Source organism: Amblyomma maculatum, chromosome 1 (genome assembly GCF_055883805.1).
Source record: "Amblyomma maculatum isolate TAMU_Amacu chromosome 1, ASM5588380v1, whole genome shotgun sequence".
Lineage (NCBI taxonomy): Eukaryota > Metazoa > Arthropoda > Arachnida > Ixodida > Ixodidae > Amblyomma > Amblyomma maculatum.
In genome coordinates, this window is record NC_139344.1 from 104641014 (window position 1) to 104663253 (window position 22240).

The window sequence follows — 22240 nt, forward strand, 5'->3', positions numbered from 1 at the left end:
TGTCGTCAAGAGGCTCTTGCCCTGAGCAATAGCAATGCGGCTTTTCCAAGAATGTCTGTCTTTGTCATCAATATCTGGAGAAGGCCCTTTTCCTTCTTCACATATTCTGTAATGCTGGAAACTTCAGGCACATAATGTACCCTGCAAGATGAGTTCATCCACACTTCTACTCATGTTTCTTGGCACAAAGGCCTCCTAAGCAGCAAAGTCTTTCAACTTCTACAGACACTTTAATATGCCTTTACTCAAATTTGTCTGCTATTTTCTACTGAAACAAGTTGTTTGTTTGTTTACAATATATTCAGTTATTGCTCCAGCTACAAGACAGTTGTGCAGCCATACCCTAAACACATATATACGGCATCTCGCAGATTCAATGCAAGAGGAAGCAAGGCACCACAAATCTTTGCAAGCTGCACCGCTTCAGAATTATAGCGCCCAAAGCTCTGCAAATGAAAATCATTGCATATCTATCTAGCTTATATACTCCTAGCCAGAAGCAGTAGGTTAATGATTCACAAAGTGTCCAATGAAAAGGAACGCGCAGTGTGATAAAATTTTTAAACTGAAACATATTTGCAGTGGATGATGAGATAGAGTTTTGGTGGGAGATTTCACAGAAGTCCCTGCAAGTATCATTTGTTCAAGCGGTATTTCACTACTATAAGAACTATACCACCTTCAGTCAAAATATCCAACAGAAGAAAAATTTCCCACTGCTATGATTTTTTCATCCTACAGTGATGACAGCAGTCCAATGGTCAGAAAGGCACCAGAAGGCTTTTCAAAGAAACAATTGGGCTGAGTTGCACCCACAACAAACTGCACAACTCAGCAGCGGTGATAGAAGAAAAAATTCCTTAGTGGTCATCAAAGAACAGAATGTCTGCCAATTTTGGCACTGTTGGCAGTGTTCAGATTAAAGCTGGCAAGGGAACTTCTGAGATAAAGTGCTAAACAATAATCTGGAACAATGTGAATGCACCTGCGTGCGGCCGAGATCATTAGAGATAAATTTGGCTGCATCTCATACCACAAAGCAATAAAGGTATGTACCAGTGGCTTTCAGCATCAAAAAATTGACAGTACAAAGCTTCATAACAATATGCAGTTAAAGAAAGGTTCTTTTATATTAACAATGACTACCAAAGCAACAGGAACATTGGTCAAATGTTTTTTCATGAAAAAAAAATTACGAGTTCAATGCTACTGATCCGAATGTAGAGCGAAAGCGGCTGCAGAACCAGAGTACCCGGCTGCAAAGCCGACCACCAGCAGCTGCATTTCGATGGAAGTGAAATGAAGAGGCGTTTGTGTGCTGTATGATGTCAGTGCACGTTTAGGATCCCCAGGTGGTCAAAATTACTCCGTTGTAAGTGGGATTCACTTTCACGCCCTGCGCATGCAATGCCGGCAGACGCTTTCCGGCTCCACTCAGTCAGTCCTCCGCGGCAGCACGAGCATGCCCAGTTCGGAAACTACCCTTCTGCTCCCCTCCATACAGGCGTGTGCATCTGCTGGGATGCCGCTATCTTCCTCCTCCTCTCTGTAGCAAGCGCAGCGGTGGAACACCTGTGGAGCAGCGCAGCTGGTTGCCATCATTACGGCACATGCACAGTAGCGGCTTGTGCCATGTAAAGCACCGTGCGGCGAAGGAGCCGGTGGTCGGGCAGCCATCGCTCTCGGCTCGGGCTGAACTGGTTGCCATGATAACAGCACATGTGCAGTAGCAGCCTTTTGGATACACCAGTGAAATGTGCAAACCTAGTCCAGTGTAGCTCAGCTTCTAGCTATGTTAAGCTTTCGCCACAAAACAACAAGCAAAAAGAAGGCCCTTGTCTTATGTAATTGTCACCAAAACAAAAACGAACGAAGCTTGGCAACAGCAAGCTGCTGACATCAATAGCCTTCATCATCGTTGTCATCATTAGACATGGCTAGACTGGGACGACGCTAAATAAATGGCTGAAAAAGCTATTTAAAGACTGACTATGCAAAGGTGACTACACAAATCTTATAATAGATGCTGTGTGACAACTCGGCCACTCCGACTGGCCACTTGCAACGTCCACCACTGCCGAGTGTTTGTGGCTAGGTGTCACTGGCTAGGAAGTCTTTCCCCAAGGTGATTTTTTGCAAGTATTTTAGGCAATGCAGCATCAGTAATGCGGTAGGTGATACAGGAGAGGACGTACTGTGGGATGTGAGTAGCAAGAAGCACTTGTCACCCAACTCAAGTAATAGCTGCACACCTTGTAGCCTTCTGGCATGTGATGTACTTACAAGCAACATTTGGATGTAAACAAATGGTGTCATCACTATGTGCAGCAGGCTAAGTTGCATTTGTTTCAAGGTAAGGGTGCATTTCTGTCAGTCTTTCGTGGAGTGCTTTTTTTTTTTTAACCTTATACTTCAGTTTGATTTACATTTTGGTCTTCACGGTAAACACTGACCTCAAGCTCTCATTTATACTTTAACTGAACATTTTACTCCATTCTGTGAGAAGTCAATATATAAGCAGACTTTTAAAGTGCTGATAACCACAAGCAAGAAAACAAAGACCCATTGTCTGAAGCCACACCAACACTTATCTAAAATGTAGACATGTTCACTATTTCTGCACTCACTTTGCATTAGGCATGTGCAAATACTATTCGAAATTTCGGATATGAATCGAATGTTTGTTCTTCAATTCATATTTGTATTGGAGGAACTGATATTTGGATTTTTGAATAGTACTGTTAGAAAATTACTGAATACACAGAAAACGTCCAAATTCACTGCAATTTCACTCACTGCGAGCTTCACTGAAATGCTAGACTCTGTGGATTATGCAGTGAAGCATCCTCAAAACACGACTGGGGGGGAAGAGGGACCTCCCCTTTTGTGAAGAAGGCCTTCGCGACAGTGTGTGCAAAGCGAAGCACTTGATGGAAAAAGAATATCATTCTCCCTTTAGTTTCATCTCATATGATATGTTCATCGGATAAACTTACTAAAATGAAAACTGTTTTTAGCGCTTTTTTCAGGCCCACCCGATAATTCAAGCTTTCGGTTATTTTGTTCAAACATTTTTTTTCTTGTCCCTTGAAGGCCGAATCAATGAGAGTTTACTGTCAGAATGACAGCTCCCCCCAGTTTCACGGAGGTCCCTCCTGTACGCAAAAACTGGAATATGGAACCCTGCATAAAACTTGCACTGGAATTTCCAGTAGGGTATCCACTTCTGTGCAATTCTAATTTAATTTTATTTGAAAATACCACATGAATTTTGATGTAAACAAGATACTATGTTTTTAATGGTCTTTTTTTTTTATTCAATGATCAGATATTCGATTCAATATTCAATTTGATATTCAAGGGCATTTTTTTCCCCATATTCAAATTCGATTCGCATTAAAATTTTCTATATTCGCACACCTCTACTTTGCATTCTTTCTTGGACTGAGGTGGTTGTGGAGAACTTGTTGCATAGGGTAAAGAATTCAGGATGTAAATGAGTTATGCAACATGGTGGACACAAACTATGAGAACTGTCCCATCGTAAACTCAGTAAATAACTAATTTTCATTAATTAACTTTCTACTAACTGCAATTAGCATCCACGTTTATATTAAAAACTTGAAGGCAGTCGCATCTGAAGACTATTCTATTCTGTACAATTTTAATAACATGCATATGTCCTGAGGTTTGCATGTCTAATCAGGTATGCAAGGCTGCATCGCTTAGCAAGAAGCTCTTTTCTGGTTCCATGGAGTTGAGTATGGTGCTTTGCCTACCAAGAATGTGAAGTTACAGCGTACGATGAATGTTAATAACATTTCATTCTTGACCAGATAACCAATCGCTTCAAGAAACAGCCTTCTTTTCACTCCAACCACGCAACAGCCAAAAGGAAAACGCTGGCCAAGTATGAAAGGTTATCAACTTCAGCCCTCTCTCTAGTTTTGTCAAGCGAAACACTATATGCAACAGCTGCATCACACCAGAGAGAGCTTCATGCCAAATGACACTATGTTGCATGCGTAATTAGTCAGTTTTAGGCTGAAAGCGTGTGTATCTCAAGATATAAGCATTCTATTAAAATGTGCAAAATGGAACTGTCTTTGAAAGCCACTACCTACAAGTTTTCAATATAAATGGTGCACGCTAACTGCAGTGAATAAAAACCTCATTAATTAATTTTAGTTAGAGAGTTTACAATGACAACTATTCCCAGAGTTTGCATTGTTCGTGGCAGCATAATCCATTAACACGAATAATTTCCATCTACTGCTCGTCCTACTTATCAAGAAAAATCCTGGAAGCCCAATTTTGAGTGTAAATAAAATTTCATGACTTGTGTTGTAGGACGCCTAAAAATTACCACAATCGGGTTGGGTTGGGTTTTTTGGCACATAGGCTACTATGGCCATCATGCGCCAAACACTAGGTTGCTGAGCTTCTTTATGAGTGAAAATGAAAAGTTTAGAAAATTACAGCTGATTTAGAATCCCTAACTCTTTAAGAAAACTAAAAACAGATGAAATTTCAACAAGCGGGTTGTCTCCTAATAGTAAACAGGGGTGGAATGGGATGCGTTCATTATAGAATAGAGTAAAATATTTTTTCCTTAACTGTTCAAGTTCTGTGCAAGAGATCAAAATGTGGTTCACGGTGAGCTCACCTCCACATTCTTTGCATAATGGTTTTTGCTCTTTTCTCAGTAAGAAATTGTGTGTCAAGTGTGTATGTCCGATTCGAAGACGGCACAAAATCACCTCACTGAAGCGTTTGTTCTGTGTACATGATTTCCATTCTCCTACTATGGGTTTTACTGTGTGTAGTTTATTTTGCTCTTCGTTATTCCATTTTTTCTGCCATTTATCTATCAGGCTTCTTTTTACTAACTTAATACAATCCTTGTAGGGAATTGGTATTTTCTTTATTTTCTTAGTTCGAGCTTGTGCAGCACATGAGTCGGCTACTTCGTTACCATCTATCCCAACATGGCTAGGAACCCAGCAAAAGATTATGGTTTGGCCTTGCGTTGTGATTTTTTCTATGCCGTGAATGATGTTCCCTACTACAGGCTCAACTGCATTTTTGGAATGTAATGCCGTAAGCACACTTAAAGAATCGGTATAGATTATGCTCTTTTCACAGTTCTGTTGCATAATTTTATTTACAGCTACATAGACAGCGTAACATTCTGTAAAAAGCTAGTCCTCTGTACAGAATGCCATAACAGTAAAGGAACTGTTTCTCTTTCTGTGGTGCCTGAAAACACTGTCACAACAAAGGGAAGCCTTATTCTAGAAAAGGATACATAATGCAATACCTCTCTTACAAAGCATGCAAAAGTTTTTAAGTATTTCTGCAATGTGGCAAAAATAAAAAAAGAAATACTATACCATACAATTACCAGCCATATATGGTCTAACGGGCTGATACATACATACTTGAAGCCATCATCTCAAACAAAACATAAATGTGCTAACTGTTAAAGTCACAGCAGCAAGAAACTATTCTTGCAACCTAAACTAGACTTGTTCCAACATCATGTTTTTTTTTCATTAGGCAGACATAAATCAGCATGGACTCACAAAAAAAAGAGAAAAGTCTGACTGACAGTAGCCACTTCTAGGCAAACACAAAACCAAGCTGCAACGTACCTGCCTAAGCTCCGTCTGAACAGCTGCCAATTCCTCAGGAGTGCCCACAGCAAACAGACCAAGGACATCCATGCCTCCTGGAAGCATGCGTGTTACCTGTCATGACGAAAATAAGAGGCACTTATAGTTAAATGAAGCAACATAATTATATTCAAAGCATGATGAAAGTGGATCCCATGACAACAGCTAATGTAAACAAATGTAAATAAGAAAACTGAACCAATAGCAGTATCACACCTTTTGCAAGCACTTAAAGGGACAGAACACTGGATAAAACATGTCATGAGATTATGGTGGAGATGAAACGTACAAATAAGGTATACTTGTAAGGTATACTTCACAAATTACAATTACATTAATAATATACCTTACAAGGTATACCTTACAAATAATGCTGCTAATAAGCAGCATTATGAAAGCCTCTTGTTGTAAAAGCAACGAACACTAAGCCAGCCGCTTTGCCTCTGCAGCGTGGTCACACCTCTGCCATGGCGCCGACTCCACGAATTACCTTAAAGGTGCACAGTGACATGCATAAGGTCGTTAATTCCAGCCAACCTCTAGGTTCTTCGCACCGTGCTGATGTCAGTAAAAAAAAGAATTACAAAAATCGGCGAACGAAAATGAGAATTATTCGGTTTATAAAATTCTAAATACAAGAGAAAAAAAAAATCACGCGTCTAAGCTGGTACGTCTAAGCTCACCCAGCGCCCGACTCGGGCGGAACCTATCAGGAACGCAGCTTTCTGCTGACGTATCGGAAGCTATCCGCCATGGTTGCCTGTCCAACCCAACCTGCAGCCGCACTTTTTGGCAGTGTAGTTGCCATGGTAACGACGCTGCGAAGCACAGCTATGAGAACTGGCTTCTTCGTCTGCTCCCTTGGTCTGCTCAAAGTTAGCCTAGCCCACCAAATGCTGCTCCAAACTATCTTTGCCATCCAAGTGTAGTGCCCACACATCGTTCACGGTTCAATACTGACAATAATTTCAGAGATATCATTACTGAGTGCGCTGTAGAAGTAGGCGGTAGGATAGTTAGAGAGGATACCGGTAAGCTGTCTAAGGAGACGAAAGATTTGATTAAGAAACGCCAGAGTATGAAAGCTTCCAATCCAACAGACCAGATCGAATTGGCCGAGATATCACAGCTAATCAATAAGCGCAAAGTGGCCGATATAAGGAAGTATAACATGGAGAAAATTGAGCATGCTGTAAAGAACGGGGGAAGCCTTAAAGCGGTAAAGAAGAAATTGGGCATAGGTAAAAACCAGATGTATGCGATAAGGGACAAGGCGGGCAACGTCATCACTAATATGGACAAGATAGTCAAAGTAGCCGAGGAGTTCTATACAGATCTCTACAGTAGCCAAAGTAGTCAGGACCGTAATGAGATTGGCGGTAGGGAAAAACAGTCAGACGTTCCACCAGTGACGAAGGACGAGGTCAAGAAAGCACTAGAAACTATGAAAAGGGGGAAATCAGCTGGAGAGGATCAGATAACTACAGATTTGCTGAAGGACGGGGGGGATATCGTGCTAGAAAAACTGGCCACCCTGTATACGCAGTGCCTGGTGTCATCGACGGTACCGGAACCATGGAAGAATGCAAACATTATCCTCATTCACAAGAAAGGGGACTCTAAGGACCTTAAAAATTACAGACCAATCAGCTTACTGTCTGTTACGTATAAGGTATTTACTAAGGTAATCGCTAATAGAATCAGTACAACCTTAGACTGCAATCAAGCAAAGGATCAAGCAGGATTTCGGAAACGGTACTCTACTATCGATCATATCCATACCATCAATCAGGTGATAGAAAAATGCTCGGAATATAACCAGCCCTTATACATAGCATTCATTGATTACGAAAAAGCATTTGACTCAGTTGAAACCTCGGCGGTGATGCAGGCATTGCGAAATCAGGGGGTAGACGAGCCGTACGTGAAAGTGCTGGAAGATATATATAGTGGCTGCACAGCAACCATAGTTCTGCATAAAGAAAGTAACAAAATTCCCATAAAGAAAGGTGTTAGGCAAGGAGACACAATCTCCGCAGTACTATTCACAGCTTGTTTAGAGGAAGTATTCAGAGACTTGGAATGGGAGCAGTTAGGGATAAGGGTAGATGGAGAATACCTCAGTAATCTGCGATTTGCTGATGACATTGCTTTGCTAAGCAACTCGGGGGATGAACTGCAAATAATGATTGATGACCTAGACAGAAAAAGTGGAAAGGTAGGCTTGAAAATCAATATGCAGAAGACTAAGGTAATGTTCAACAGCCTCGGGAAGGAACAGCAGTTTACATTAGGTAGCGAAATACTGGAAGTAGTAGGCGAATATGTCTACTTAGGACAGGTAATAACCGCAGATCCAGACCATGAAAAGGAAATAACAAGAAGAATAAGATTTGGATGGAGCGCATTTGGCAAGCACTCGCAGATTATGACTAGCAGCTTACCGGTATCGCTCAAGAGGAAAGTATACAACAGTTGCGTCTTGCCTGTACTCACCTATGGGGCTGAAACGTGGAGGCTAACCAAGAGAGTTCTACTTAAGTTGAGGACAACCCAGAGGGCTATGAAACGAAAAATGGTAGGGGTAACATTAAGAGATAGGAAGCGTGCAGATTGGGTCAGAGAAATAACTCAAGTTACCGACATTCTAGTGGAAATTAAGAAGAAGAAATGGACATGGGCAGGACATGTAGTGCGAAGAGAGGATAACCGATGGTCGCTGAGGGTAACAAACTGGATTCCAAGGGAAGGAAAGCGTAGCAGGGGGCGGCAGAAAGTTAGGTGGGCGAATGAGATTAAGAAGTTCGCAGGGGTCAAGTGGATGCAGCTAGCACAGAACAGGGTTAAGTGGAGAAATATGGGAGAGGCCTTCGCCCTGCAGTGGGTATAATCAGGCTAATGATGATGATGATGATGAACCCAATTGCGGGGTGTCGACGAGGTACTGGACCCGACGGTCAGCAAATCTGCATCGTCGTTTTGGTGTTCCGCAGGCGTCCATCACTGCTGCTGTCACGGATCACTCGAGCGCTACTTGTGCGAAAGTTCGAGAACGAGTGCAAAAGGCAAAGATGGGAGAATGGCGTACACGAGCTAAGGCGAAGCCACACAGCTGAGAAGCGAACGTGCTTCACGAGCGATTTCGACACAACTAGCGCCATCTGTAGGGCATCGGCAGAAACTATCAACCACGTGATTTTGGCTTGTCCAGCGATTTTGCCGACCTCCGAGATACAAACGGTATCAGCTGCCATGGGATTTGAGGAGCCTGTGGGAGTGACCTTCGTGCTTGTGACCGTAAAGCCTGGACAGCGTATTGGCGAACGTTTTTTTTCTTTCTCTGTTCTTTTTTTTTTAATTTTTGCTTCCGCCACGCCAGAAGGCAGCGGCGACCCGGTAGGAAGGGCAAAGCCACCATCACCATCATCACAGCAAGCAGACGCTTCATCGCGCTTGTTGACAGCACCGCATTTATCTGAGTTTACAGTCCCCATCTTTACAAGCACTCCACAAACGCACGTGGAATTAAAACGCCATTTATTTGTTTTCTGCATAGTAACTTGAAGAACATTCGAATGTAAAATCTAAAGTGCGTGCCCGACCAATTAGCGAAGCACCGCCACAAAGTAAGTAACGTCACATCCGTCAACAAACTTCGCCGTCGTGTGCCGCTCACATCGGTGCCAAAACGCGGATTATTGAAGCGGATTAAAATATTACCCACTACGATTTCGCCGTTATGATTGGGCTTTGGGGCATCGGGAAGGTGTAAACAACTAAAGCGGCAGGTTGGCGAACGTCACGGCGCCCCTTTAAGCAAAGAAGAAGGAAGAAGAAGAAACCGCTGGTGATAACTCGGTAGTTGCCACCCTGGTAGAGACGAATGACGACAGCAAGTTGCCTGCACCGAAAGCTTTTGCTCCACATCCGATTCAGCAGCGTTGAACCCCTCCAATTCTTTGTGGGGTTGGGGGTAGGTTCACAGCATCCTCGTCGCCAATGTGGTGTTTCCAAAGGTGGAAGCAGACTCCAGCCGTCCCGAATGAACAAACCCCGTTTAGTCACACATACACACATATATATCATCATCATCATCATCATCATCATCAGCCTGATTATACCCACTGCAGGGCGAAGGCCTCTCCCATATTTCTCCACTTAACCCGGTATATATATATATATATATATATATATATATATATATATATATATATATATAACGAACAACAGAAATGACCCCTGGGGAATAAAGAATACAAACCAAAAACGAACTTGAATACAACAACAAGGCCGCTTTGGCACCACTTCCCACACATTTTTAATGTGCTGCCTGCAGCACTTGCATGCAGAGATGGCTGTCAAGCTGCCATCTACACAAGCAGACATCTAGTTGCATGCCCATGGTTACATATGCGCAATTTGCTCTCGATGGCCCAGGATGGACGCGCTGTGATCCAGCTTGTCTGGTCGAGGGGTGTGAAACAAGTTGAAATTCATCATTTAGCGCTGGAACACCCTGCTTCCAACCCAGACCTCGCTCCCTCCTAATGTCACCTCTCTGGGCTACTCCAAAGCGCTCTGCAAGGTCGTCAATTTTCCAGAAAACTAAGCCTGCGGAAAGTGGTGCAAAAATGGCTTCATGACCAATGGAAAGCCTTCTAATATGCAAGCTTGTAGCCTGACGTACTGAGCACACAGCAACAAAATGGTTTGGCTTAGTTTATAAGGTTTAATTTCCAAAGTGACTCGGGCTATGAGGGATGCCATAGTGGAGGGACCTGGAAATTTCGACCACCGGAGGTTGTTTAGTACGCATCAATATCCCACTGTACACGGGCACCTTGCTTTTCCCTCCAATGAAAAGAGGCCACTGCGGTCATGATTGATCCTGCATACCTCAGTTCATTAATCAAGCACCCTAATTAGTGAGCCACAAAGGCAGGACAAAAAAATAGTGACACATAGGCCACTTACCTTAGTGCATATTATTTAAATTGTAGACCAAAAGGTGCGGCTAATTTTTTACCTACCCTTATGCAAATGAGCAGAGTTGCATGTAGCTCATCACAAGTAACTGATTACTTGCAATAAATTGCATTTTACAGTGACATTTTAACATTTTGCGGAGAACGTGATATCACTGTGAGTGAAACATCATGAGCATGCCTCTAGCAGGAGGTAGTTTACAGGCACTGACTGGTTGGCTTGGTTGTGTGGCGTCACAAGACCACATGAAACAGCTAAGTTGGCTGGCAGGAGCTCTTTACGGAAGGCCAGATGGGTATCGAACCAGCACCCTTGGATCCTGAATCAGACATGCTACCCCTAGACCATGCACACACATTCATTCAGCTTATTTATATCTGTGTCGGGTGGTCTTTCATATAATGTGGCAGCTTACAAATGTATGCTAATGAACATGTGTGAGATAACGGAGGTTGAAATTAAGGGATTAGTGATTAAACCAGCAGCCAAGTGCCTGTTGATGAAGGGTGAGTGTATGTGAATGAGGGCCTGCGAGAGGCACTGCAGATGGGAGCCATTAATGTTGCCACATCATATTCTCAAAGGCGGATATTAACTGTCCTGCAAAGTTTTCTAATGATTTTGCAACTGAATCACCTGAATTGTTACTGTTTAAAAAAGTAATCAATCATTTTTTTTCAACCGGCTACAGGTAATTACTTTTTTCCCCCAGAAACAGGTTGTGACCAATGGTACAGCTCCAAGAACCTGAACAGGATAGCAAACAGTGGCGCAGTCAAATACCATCGAGTTCCTCAATATATATATATATATATATATATGCATGTGTGTGTGTGTAAGGGAAACTGGTTGCACTGCACTTCATTCACCAGATGCACGTTAAGAATATGAGGTATTCTTATTTATCTTGGACAGTGATGAACCAAAATTAAATAGTTCCAATACAACATTTTGAAAGGCAAAATAAAAAAAGTACTTTGTTAATTTTCATACGAGACTAACACTAACTATCACTCATGCCAGTTTCCTTTTTTTAAAAATAAACGCTATTTATTAAGAGAAGTTATGCAGCAAACCATGGAGAGCACCATGACAGTAGCGGTTAGATCTAGCCACTGTACAGTGGCAGAGCCACGATTCTGCAGCAAAATCCACATTTATGCCCAACACTTGCCAAGCAAAATATGAAACCTCGTTTTCCTTACATGCCCTCAGTGGATGAAGCATTTTTGGTTTGGTATGGTTTGTGGGGTTTAACGTTCCAAAACAACTCAGGCTATGAGAGACGCCGTAGTGGAAAGCTCATTTCAACCACCTGGGGTTCTTTACCGTGCACTGACATCGCACAGCACACGGGTGCTTTGCTTTTCGCCTCCATCAAGAAGTAGCCGCCGCGGCCGGGACTCAATCCTGTATCTTTAGGGCCAGTAGTTCAGCACCCTAACCCCTAGGCCACCCCGGCAAGAAGCATTCTTCTTTGACCACCAATTTATTTTCCGAAAAATGTACCAAAATCTCCAATTTTTTTTAAGTCACCATAATTTTCTCCATGTAATTATGGTTCTGAAAACATATTAATTCGATGGTTTGTGGTTAAAATTAACACTAAAAGTTAAAAAGAAACTGTTCACGAGGGCGGCTTTCCCACAGCGCATGCCATTGTAATTGGTAGAACGCACTGAAATATGGCGTATTTATTACATAATCGCCAATTTTTTTAAGTGACCATAATTTTCTCCATGTAATTATGGTTCTGAAAATATATTACTGCGATGGTTTGTGGTTAAAATTAACACAAGTTAAAAAAATACTGTCCACAAGGGTGGCTTTCCCAAAGTGCATGCGCATTGTGAAATGACTCTTTTGAGCCTTCAATTAGGCGTCAAAGGCGCAAAATGCATTTTTTGTGGTCGACTATCTTCCTCTAGTGTTCAAAATCACAACCAAAGCAATTGACGGCCGTAACTCATCTTTCGAGATGGCAGCACAGCAATATCGGGCCGGACAAATGTAACTCGTCATTGGCGATTTTGGTACGATCTGCCATGACAAGTACGGCTCGGGGTTGGCGGTTAAAGGGTTAATGATGGGCTCATTTTTCCCTCCAAGCAATTTTTAGAAATTCTGCTGCAAAACTCTGCCCACATTGAGGACTGCGACACTAAGTATATAATGGTTCTACAGTTGGTGCTTTACGATTCTATTGTACAAACATTTAATAATGCAGCCACAAAATAAGGAACCAGCAACCAAACAATTAAATCATCTACTGACAGGGTGAACCTGCTCTGGAATATCAGATTGCAAAGAACAAAAATTACTTTCTGTTGTACGCATACCATTTTTCTCATCAGTGCCTATCAATATGCAACAAACATTAGTGGTGTCAATTTAAAAACAATAATAATAGTATATAAGCATGGAGTACCCATGATCCCACCCCTATTTCATGGAGAGAGAGGTAACATTATTAGAATATTTCTACTGATGGCGCTCCTCATGGTTCAGAAGACCAGCACCGGCTACGGTATTTCACACAGAGTAGGCCAACAGAAGTAGTCAACAGAAGGGACAGCCAGTGTCATTATGATGACCTTGTGGAGTGGCGGATCGACGGGTGAGACTGCTACACTTTTCCTGACCATTAGGCAGAGATTGCACAGGCTCCTTTCATTTTGCATTCCATTGTGTTGCTGCTTTTTTCCCCACTTTTCTAAAGCTTTCTGATAGTCTCTTAGATTCCATACCCAGGCCTACCATAAGCAGTGCATTAGTACCTGACGCCGATCAGCACTTCAATAAGCCCCTTTGGATGTAAGCAATATAAGTCTGGTCAGTTATTTCTTCCACCAGGCAAGTTCATATTCAGAAAACAAACATGAAGCTGTTCATGAACAGATTTTAATACCAGTGCCTTCAAGACTTCAAGAGGTAATATGTTTTCTTGCAGATATATGCTGGGCTACCGAGAAAATGTGATAGCACATTAAATGCCTTTAATCTCCAGAGCTTGGAGACCAGTCCGTACATGTTTCCTCTAAAATTAAATTGCCAAGATAAAAAACTCTTTCACTGCCTTTTCAAAGTGTCACCAGTGCACAAAAAAAAAATGCAAATGAGCGCTAGACAAGCAATGTTTATGGACTGCCATGTGCAATAAGCTTGGGCTTTATTCCAAAAATTGATTGCCTTCCTCTGACTAAATAAAAGCTGGAAGGAAGACAATACCATTGTAACTGATTTCTGTAACTGTTCAATTACTTTTCCGGTGCTTCAGCTAATCACTAAAATCAATTCCATTTGTGGTACAGTAACTGGAAGTCATTACTTATTTTCTGACATTTGTGCAAGATTGAAATGAGGCACTTCTTCCATCACAGTTCCTAATTTAATGCCTCCACTTCAGTGCTTATAGAATCTTTCAAAAAGGAAGGTAGGGCAAAGTGAAAAAATTGTACCCAGGTACTTTGCATGGCACTAACTCCTTAAGAATTCCTGGCACAACTAGTTATCAAAAAAGAACTGACCAATTATACTCGTTACAATGTGAGAATATCATCTTGCTTGCAGAGGTGCAACAACCCAGACAGGATTTGTAGCAATTTTTGGATCGGCCAGATCCATATTTGGAGCAGCTCTCAAGAAGAAAAAAAAAAGTAATACAAATTTTGGAGGGAAGAAACCTTACTTTCAACACAAAAAAAAGTGAACAGGTGTGAATATCAGACCATATGAATGTGATCCAAAAGAAATCTAGCAAGGGCAACCTATCATCGACGCTGTGTATATGTACCTATTTTTGTAAATCAGCTTTTTTTTTACAGCAAGGCATGCTATCACAATAAAAAAAGAATAAATAAAACAATGTTTTACTATCTGCGAAACACAGAGCTTAAGCCATGACTGTGATCAGCCTGTGTCCAGAAGCAAGCACAGTGCAACAAACACAGAAGCAAACACAGAAACAAAGACAAAAAGAAAAACAGTGACCAACGGGCAAAATGGCAAATGCAAGGCAGGTAAGAAAGCAAGTTATAAGAAAACTCACCAGCGAGCGCGTCATCGGCCCGTGAATTATGCTTCCTATGGGCTGGCGATGACTAGGTAGTTTTGACATATTTTGATTAAGGGGAGGTGGGCGATTACTCTGGATATTAGGTTAAGTATTTCATGCACAGAGCAGGTTTTATAGTATTTTGATGTTGCAGCACCTATTAATGTTAATTTTGGCAGCCTTGGGCTCCACTGCGTCATTATGGAATTCAATAGCTACGGCTGCTGTGCGTTTCCCAACCTGCTGTCGCCCGAAATAAATTCGACATGTACCACCTCCAGTTATATTAGCAAAAACACAGAAGCTATAATTGATGCACCTCCTACATTGTCTGATAATGGGCGAGTGAGTCTATCGACGAGACAGCATAAAAACAACCTTGCTGTACATGAATGGCCCAACAAGATATCGTAAACTTGCATGAGTCACATAAAGAACTAGAGATGCATAGAACAAAAGCACGCGGTGCTTAAAATGCAGTGTTGGGGTATTGCTCCTTAACCACAAGTACCACCACGGCCCTTTTCACAGTGTGAAGTAGTAGCAGTGATGCCTCGTCACAAACGGCCCCTTTGCGTTACGGGGAAGCTTCACCGCATGGACAGTGACTCGTGCAGTGAAGCATCCTCAAACCGCAACGGTTCACCGAATTTGAAAGCAAAGAAAGCACGTGGATGCAGAGAGAAAAATATGAGCAGGCATTAGAGCGCCATGAGGCCATCTAGTGATAAAACTGAAAGGCCAGTGCCTGAAAAATCATGACTGGCCATATCACGACCACAGAAAGTTGTCCCTGAATATGGCAAACTTTTGTGCAGAGTCAGGGCATTTTGGCGCAGCATGGAGCAAATGTAAAAATTTCACGCTTATGACGCAGCTTGGCGCAGGAATATGTAACTGTATCAAAATGGTGCAATCGGAGCAGCTGTTGCACCACTGTGCATGAGACACCCACTGATACCATACAGACTCCTTTTGTAGCGAAAGCTACACTGGCCACTTGCAATTTCACTGTGGCAGTGCTCCGAGGAGGCACAGAATCACCTTGAGCCGGCACCTAGCAACCAGCGTAGCTGGCGGACGCCGGCGCTCGCCGCCACCGCTTGGTATAACGTCACACTGCTTGCCTCATCATTGCGCTCGTCTTCGCTCGCTTCGCCAGCTGTGTCGCATGCCCGATAACCTAGTTCTAATTAGTAACGCCATCACATGGTGACGTCATCAGCCGTGACATCATGACCGGATGTGACACCATCATGACATCACATCCGGTGACGACTAGTGATGACGTCACCAGGCGATTCACGCATATAATATACGAAGCTGACCCCGCCGGGCATTCGATCCAGGCGTCCGTGTGGTGCCTTTCATTTGGCGCTTCCTCGAACACCGCACCACAAAGCATAGAGAAATAGACGCAGTCCAACAGACATCAGCAGCATTTCAAATTGGTTGACAGCAAAGAAAAGGTGCAGTATCTGTCACAATTCTCCGCGAACACCTTAACCGAGCTGTAAAGGAAAGGAGGAAGGTGGCAGTGAAAACAGAGAGAAAGAGGTGCCGTAGTGGAAGGCTTCGGACCACTTCACCACAGACGCTTTCGCCTCATCGCACTTTATAGTCCAAAGTACCCCTAGACTTTTTTCATGAAGCATGAGTTATTTTAAAGCTTGGTTACAAACAGGTGAAATGCCCTTCATTTTATCCAGTCCTTCTGATAAGACCATGTGGTTTAAAAGCTTACATCCAGATTTTTCTTCCTCCCTTCGGCAAGTTCCATTTCAAATGCCTTACTGACACTTCATTTCAAAAAGTCAGGCATACAGCAGTTTCACTTGTATGACATATGCACATGTCAGGTTTACGGGGAGTAATAATAATAATAATAATAATAATTGGTTCACAGGAAGGGAAAGTCACAGTATCTGTCACACTTGCTCTGTGGACACCTGAACCGCACTGTAAGAAAAGGGAGGAAGGTGGGAGTGAAAGTGGAAAGAGATAAAGGGGAGCCGTAGTGGAGAGCTACGGAGTAATTTCGACCACCTGGGGATCTTTAAACTGTGCTGACATCGCTTGGTGGCCTAACGAGTCTGATTTGGGCCAGTTGTAGATCATTCATGTTGACTTCATGGTGCAAAACACGCACGAACAAGACAATGGCCGGGATGGGTCGTTCTCTCATCATATGCATTTCATGCCATGCAAACAATAGTGTTGTCTGTTACATTGCGATTTCCCTCAAATGTGTAGGAAAGCTCAAGCAATGCTGACAAAACACACACATACTGGACCTGCCCACATGCCACACAGTCACTGCATTGCCTGCGATGCTGATCCCTACTAAATGATGTACCCTATTTTTGGGAGAGCTGAGCCCCTCCTCATAGCGCACTCCGTTAATTACTGTGGCCCATGTGTTGGGCTCAGCAAACTCATTGCTGTGGCGGCCATATGCTTATGAACCAGCTGCCTGCTGCACACACCTCGAGATGCAGAACATAAAAGCGTGTTCCTTGCTGTGACGAGCTCCTTACTTTATGCATAGTAATTTCTCCTCCTCCTAGTGTGCAGCCCTCTCACTACAGCCACAAATCATGGCTGCAGTGGTATCAGTGCATGTTCAGCGCAACAAACAGCTTAGGTTACATGAGAACCTCTCATGATGCGCCGGAAATAAGAGAAGGACATAGCATCAGCCTTTATCTCCGATATAATGTGGCCATGTGGTCAGCTGCTTTCTTTGCCTAATGAAAGCATGAAAATTGCTGTATCCGCATATTTACTTCTATAAAGAGTGGCTGAAAAGCCTGTTGAAGATAATGATGTGTTCACGCTTGGAGAGATCAGTGCAAAAGTTCTCAACTTTTAAGTTCATTAAACAGTTTAACTTATTTTAAGGCTTTATTGTAACACTGGCAGTAAGTGTCGGTTCCCTTTTGTCTGACTGAATTCCAAAACACAGTTCACAAAAACGCTGATTTTGCCAGTTAGATATAGCGGGAGAAGGTCGGCACAAGGCTAGATCACCATCTTCATTGTGCCCTGGCAAGTCTTTTCTAAGATTCAGCCTCTCTGCTTTTCACTGAGTCATTTTTCACTGCGCAATGGAGATATACTGATTAATCTCCTTGCTTTACCGATGGAGTTGGAAGCAACGAAGCACAGTCACTATTCGTCCCCTAAATTTATGTGAGTCTCTGTTTCAACACAATCATGGCACACATAGAGGCAGCTATATATAGCAGCACCATTATCACGCTGACAGCAGACTTGAATTGCGCATACATGCCTGTTAGGAAGTGCACATCAGGAACGTAATGACTTTGCAGTTCTTGCAGTTGAAGTAGTGCATTGCAACCAAACTTCGTGACCATCGCGCCTTCATTCACTCACAATGGCCTTCCTAAAACTTTCCGTGTAAAGGTTATTTTAGTTGAAGGCTTCCTTTTGCAAATGCCTCTGCGCTTGGAGCATCCAAATATCGTGCAAACACCCATACTTATATGATGCGTCATAGAGACTGCAGGGGTTGGTGGTTCATAAACATGGTGCACGCATGTCCCAAACTTCTCTCACTGACGTTACTGAAAGCTATGTATAGGCCCTGGCTCATTGACTTAACGTGACAGCCACGACCAGGGTCAATTAATAAATTTTTCTCTCTCTCTCCAACATGATGTTGTTCATCTTTGTTGCATTAAAGTGCTTCGCCGCATACTATGATAATGCACCTCTAACGTGTTAGCATCAGTGCTTTCCCTCTACTCCTTACTAAGTAAGGAAGTAAACTGCTGCTCTTCTATGCACTGCTCTTCTATGCACATCGAATACAAGCGCTTTCACATTGACAAATATAACATATAAACGCCAGCGACTTTCAAATACGATGGTGCAGGACTACCTTTTTTCTAAGTGACCCAATTAACTCTAGACATGCGCAACATCCCAAATCGTGACACGTACTGCCCACTGCTAGACAGATAAGCAGCATTACTTCTTGCTAACAACTACATATGGCGAGCCATGTTCCAAACAATTTATGACTGACCTGCTTGGCATGCTGGCAGATCCAGGCCTCCTCAATATCCGCGTGACCGGCTGTAGACTTACGCGACTGCTTGACGTCGCCTTCCTCCTGTGACTCGTCATCATCCTTCCTAGGCGTATTGGCAATGTGCACGACAATGTCTCTTTGCTGCGTGCACTGCAAAAGGCCCATTTTCATAATTTTATAGCGTGCAAACACGTGCAAACATATTTTCATCTGACTGTTTCGAAGAGTACTGGTTGCTAGGAAATGGCAGTAACAATTAAGCTTACAAAAAGAAATACCAAGACAGAAACGACAAACTTCGTGCTTGTTGAATTGACATAGATGAAGAGTACAGCTTACCTGCCCGATGATCACACCTACTGTCAAAGATGAACCCTTCGTCTGAACAAGTTCGTTAATCAGTTTCTGAACGTGATCGTCGTAAGCTACTGTCCTACCCATGTTAAAATCTGTTTTCGCGAAGCAGATACGTTGGCATAGACCCGTACAGACGATTCCTGGGTATTCCCAAAAGCACAGGCAAACAGCTGGCAGTGGACCGGTGATAGGCTTTGGAAGCAGGTACTTCCGCCGCTACCGTCACACAGCCAACACAGCAGCTGCCTACGACATCGGAACCTTGTCGGAACCACTACCACGACGTTGTGGTTGTTAGTGGTCCGTTGGGTCCAGTGGATACGCAACCGGATTGCATTGGATTGGACAAAACGTGTTGAAAATATTGTACAAATTGTCTGTGTACAGCCGTATACCTAAAACCTCTGGCAACAAGGAGAAAAAAAAATCTGCCCAATCAAGTGAAGGTACAAAGGTACGTCGTTATCACGTGATTGCCTATCAGCGGTACAAAAGCGCGTGCAACTTCGAATTCCGAACATTCGGTTCGTGGAGGCTCCGTGGTTCAGGACAACAAATCGCACGACTATGGTGAGGCGTTTTCGTTTGCTGTCAATTGCAGGACTGTAGTCAGGAACAGAATGTTTCGCAGCTCGTCATGGCGTGAATCGGGAATTGTAGCGTACAAGAAAAACGAACATTAAACGTACCTAGCGATAGCTCTTATCGCTTGGATCCCGAGTTTGGTGTAACGCTTCGTGAAGTGAGGTTACGTTTACCCGGCTTCCAGGTAGTACAGCCGTACGTCATTAAATTTGGTGCCAGAACGTTTTATGTGTTGTGCTGGTAATGAAGCTGAATCATTCGTTGGCCTAACTGCGGAGGTGCTCCAATTTGCAGGTGAATATTTCAAAGCGCAACATTGCATCTTAATTCCGTAGTTTTCATGGTGTAGAGTTGGCATGGAGTAACGCATTATTTCCATTCACATCATTTCAGCTTTCCTGATGCTTTTGTCTACATGTGGCCGTTAACTGAAAGCCTTGCAGTTCTCGCCGATCGGTCGGTAATATTGGATGTTATGTTTTGTACCATGAATTGGGCTGCTGCTTGTGCATTTTACGGTTTACCCCAAGCATTTGTCCGAGCCGTTGTGGCGAGCGCGCAGCTCAGCGGCCGTTCCTCGATTCGCGTAGACTCGCCGGCTGGTTTCATATATTGACCGCCGTTACTTCACCGACGACGGCGAGTGGTCTGGCCGATGACTCAGTTGGCGCTGTCCGCTTACTGTATACTTTTCCCCCAATTTAGCATTTTTGTACTGTATACTTCTTTTGTTGTAGCCTTTTGTTCCAAATTGGCAAAAAGAGGGGATTGCCCTGGTGGTGTACGAGTGGCACGTCTGGCGCGAAGTTCGTTTTTCACGTCTGTGCCATCGCTGGAGCGTGTTGTGAGGGAAGGGAGGAGGGATTTTGAGTAAAGCGACCATCCGTCCCGATTTAGGCGGGACATGCCCCTCTTTTGTAGGTGTGGTCCCGCCAGCATGCTGGTAGGACGGCATTTTGTCCCGTCTTTGCTACACTGGCCACATTCGCTCCGCCTATTGAGTGGCATCTTTTCTCAGTCTATCTGGATCAGATAGCGAGAGAAACTACTCTGTTTAGGCCCCATGCTTACGTTTGATGGTTTTAATGCTTCTTCGCCACGCCAACGACAATACCTAAATGGAAGTGTGAATTCAATGAACAATGTAAGGAGTTCCTGAAAACAACGAATTTGGCATGCGATGTCCGCTGCAAACACGTGGAGCAGACTTTTCGTCCCACAGGAGACGTGCTGATTAAAACACGTATAAGCATCTAGAAGCGCAAGCAGTATATGTCAGCTGCTGCGTCTTCCAGTGCCAGAGTCTTTCAGGGGAGAACGTGCTGGTGACGAGGAGTTAACTAGCTGCTTTGAGAGGTGTCTTTGAATATTGTCACGGTATTGGCGACTGGGGCTAGGTTATCAGAGCCGGTGCAGGTGGAATTACACGGTCCAAGCTTTAGGTACGTCCTGCGAGTCCGGAGCCGATTCACTTTGTCCTTTTTCTCCGAGCGCCACTTCGTCTTTCGCTCCGAGCGCCCCCTGGCATTCCTCCCTCCTTAAGCATGACGCACACGGCACACAGGTGGACAAAAGCAAACGGAAAAAAAAGTTTGCAGATGCCGTTTTTCAGTTACCGCGTAAAATACGGCTTTATGCGTAGGACATGGACTGTCTCTGGACGAGATAGCCGACGGCCTCTCTGCTCTGGGCCATCTGGGAGGACCTCATAGTTAACGTCGCTGAGGCGCCGCAAGATTTTATATGGTCCGAAGTAACGGCAAATCAGCTTTTCCAATAGGCCACGGCGTCGAACAGGAGTCCACACCTGATCCCCGGTGTTGTACGAAGCTTGTTTGTGGCGGAGGTTGTGGTGTGAATCCTTGTCCTGTTGCTGGGCGATGTGGACGCGTGCTAGTTGGCGTGCTTGCTCAGCATCTTGGGCAAAGTGCTCGGCGTCTGTAGAAAGCTCGGTATCGGTTTCGCAAGGGAGCATTGCGTCCAGCATCGTCCGAACCTCCCTGCCGTAAACTAGGCGAAACGGCGTGAAGCGTGTCGTCTCTTGGACTGCCGTATTGTACGCAAATGTCACATATGGTAGGATAGCATCCCAAGTCTTGTGCTGGGCGTCGACATACATCGCCAGCATGTCCGCAATGGTCTTATTAAGCCTTTCCGTCAGCCCGTTGGTCTGCGGATGGTAAGCAGTAGCTTTTCGATGCGCCGTACCGCTGAGATGAAAAACTTCGGCCATCATTTGTGAAGTAAAGGCAGTCCCTCTGTCAGTAATAATACAGGTCGGAGCACCGTGCCGCAGCATGATCTGGTGTATAAAGAAATGGGCAACTTCAGATGCTCTGCCACTAGGTAACGCTTTGGTCTCGGCATATCGAGTCAGATAGTCTGTGGCGATGATTATCCAACGGTTGCCACCGGAGGATCGAGGGAAAGGACCGAGAAGGTCCATGCCGACTTGATCAAACGGTGCGCGTGGTGGTATTATGGGCACGAGGAGGCCTGCAGGCTTTGATTGCGAAACCTTCCGAC

At 43.8% G+C, this 22240-nt stretch overlaps 2 protein-coding genes across 2 annotated transcripts in view; one reads left to right on the forward strand and one right to left on the reverse strand.

The window, feature by feature from the left end:
- LOC146203406 (protein odr-4 homolog) overlaps positions 1-19447 on the reverse strand; it is a 59801-nt gene extending 40354 nt beyond the window's left edge. Inside the window, exons 1-3 of the mRNA XM_084588738.1 lie at positions 19112-19447; positions 18767-18922; positions 5655-5750 (exon numbers count right to left, since the gene is read on the reverse strand). Of these exons, the coding sequence (XP_084444864.1) occupies positions 5655-5750; positions 18767-18922; positions 19112-19213 (354 nt within the window). The 5' untranslated portion in view covers positions 19214-19447. The remainder of the gene's footprint in view (positions 1-5654; positions 5751-18766; positions 18923-19111) is intronic.
- Positions 19448-19649: 202 nt separating this feature from the next.
- Positions 19650-22240, forward strand: part of LOC146203407 (tubulin alpha-8 chain) — a 48705-nt gene continuing 46114 nt past the window's right edge. Inside the window, exon 1 of the mRNA XM_084588740.1 lies at positions 19650-19699. The gene's annotated coding sequence lies outside the window, so the exon portion shown is untranslated. The remainder of the gene's footprint in view (positions 19700-22240) is intronic.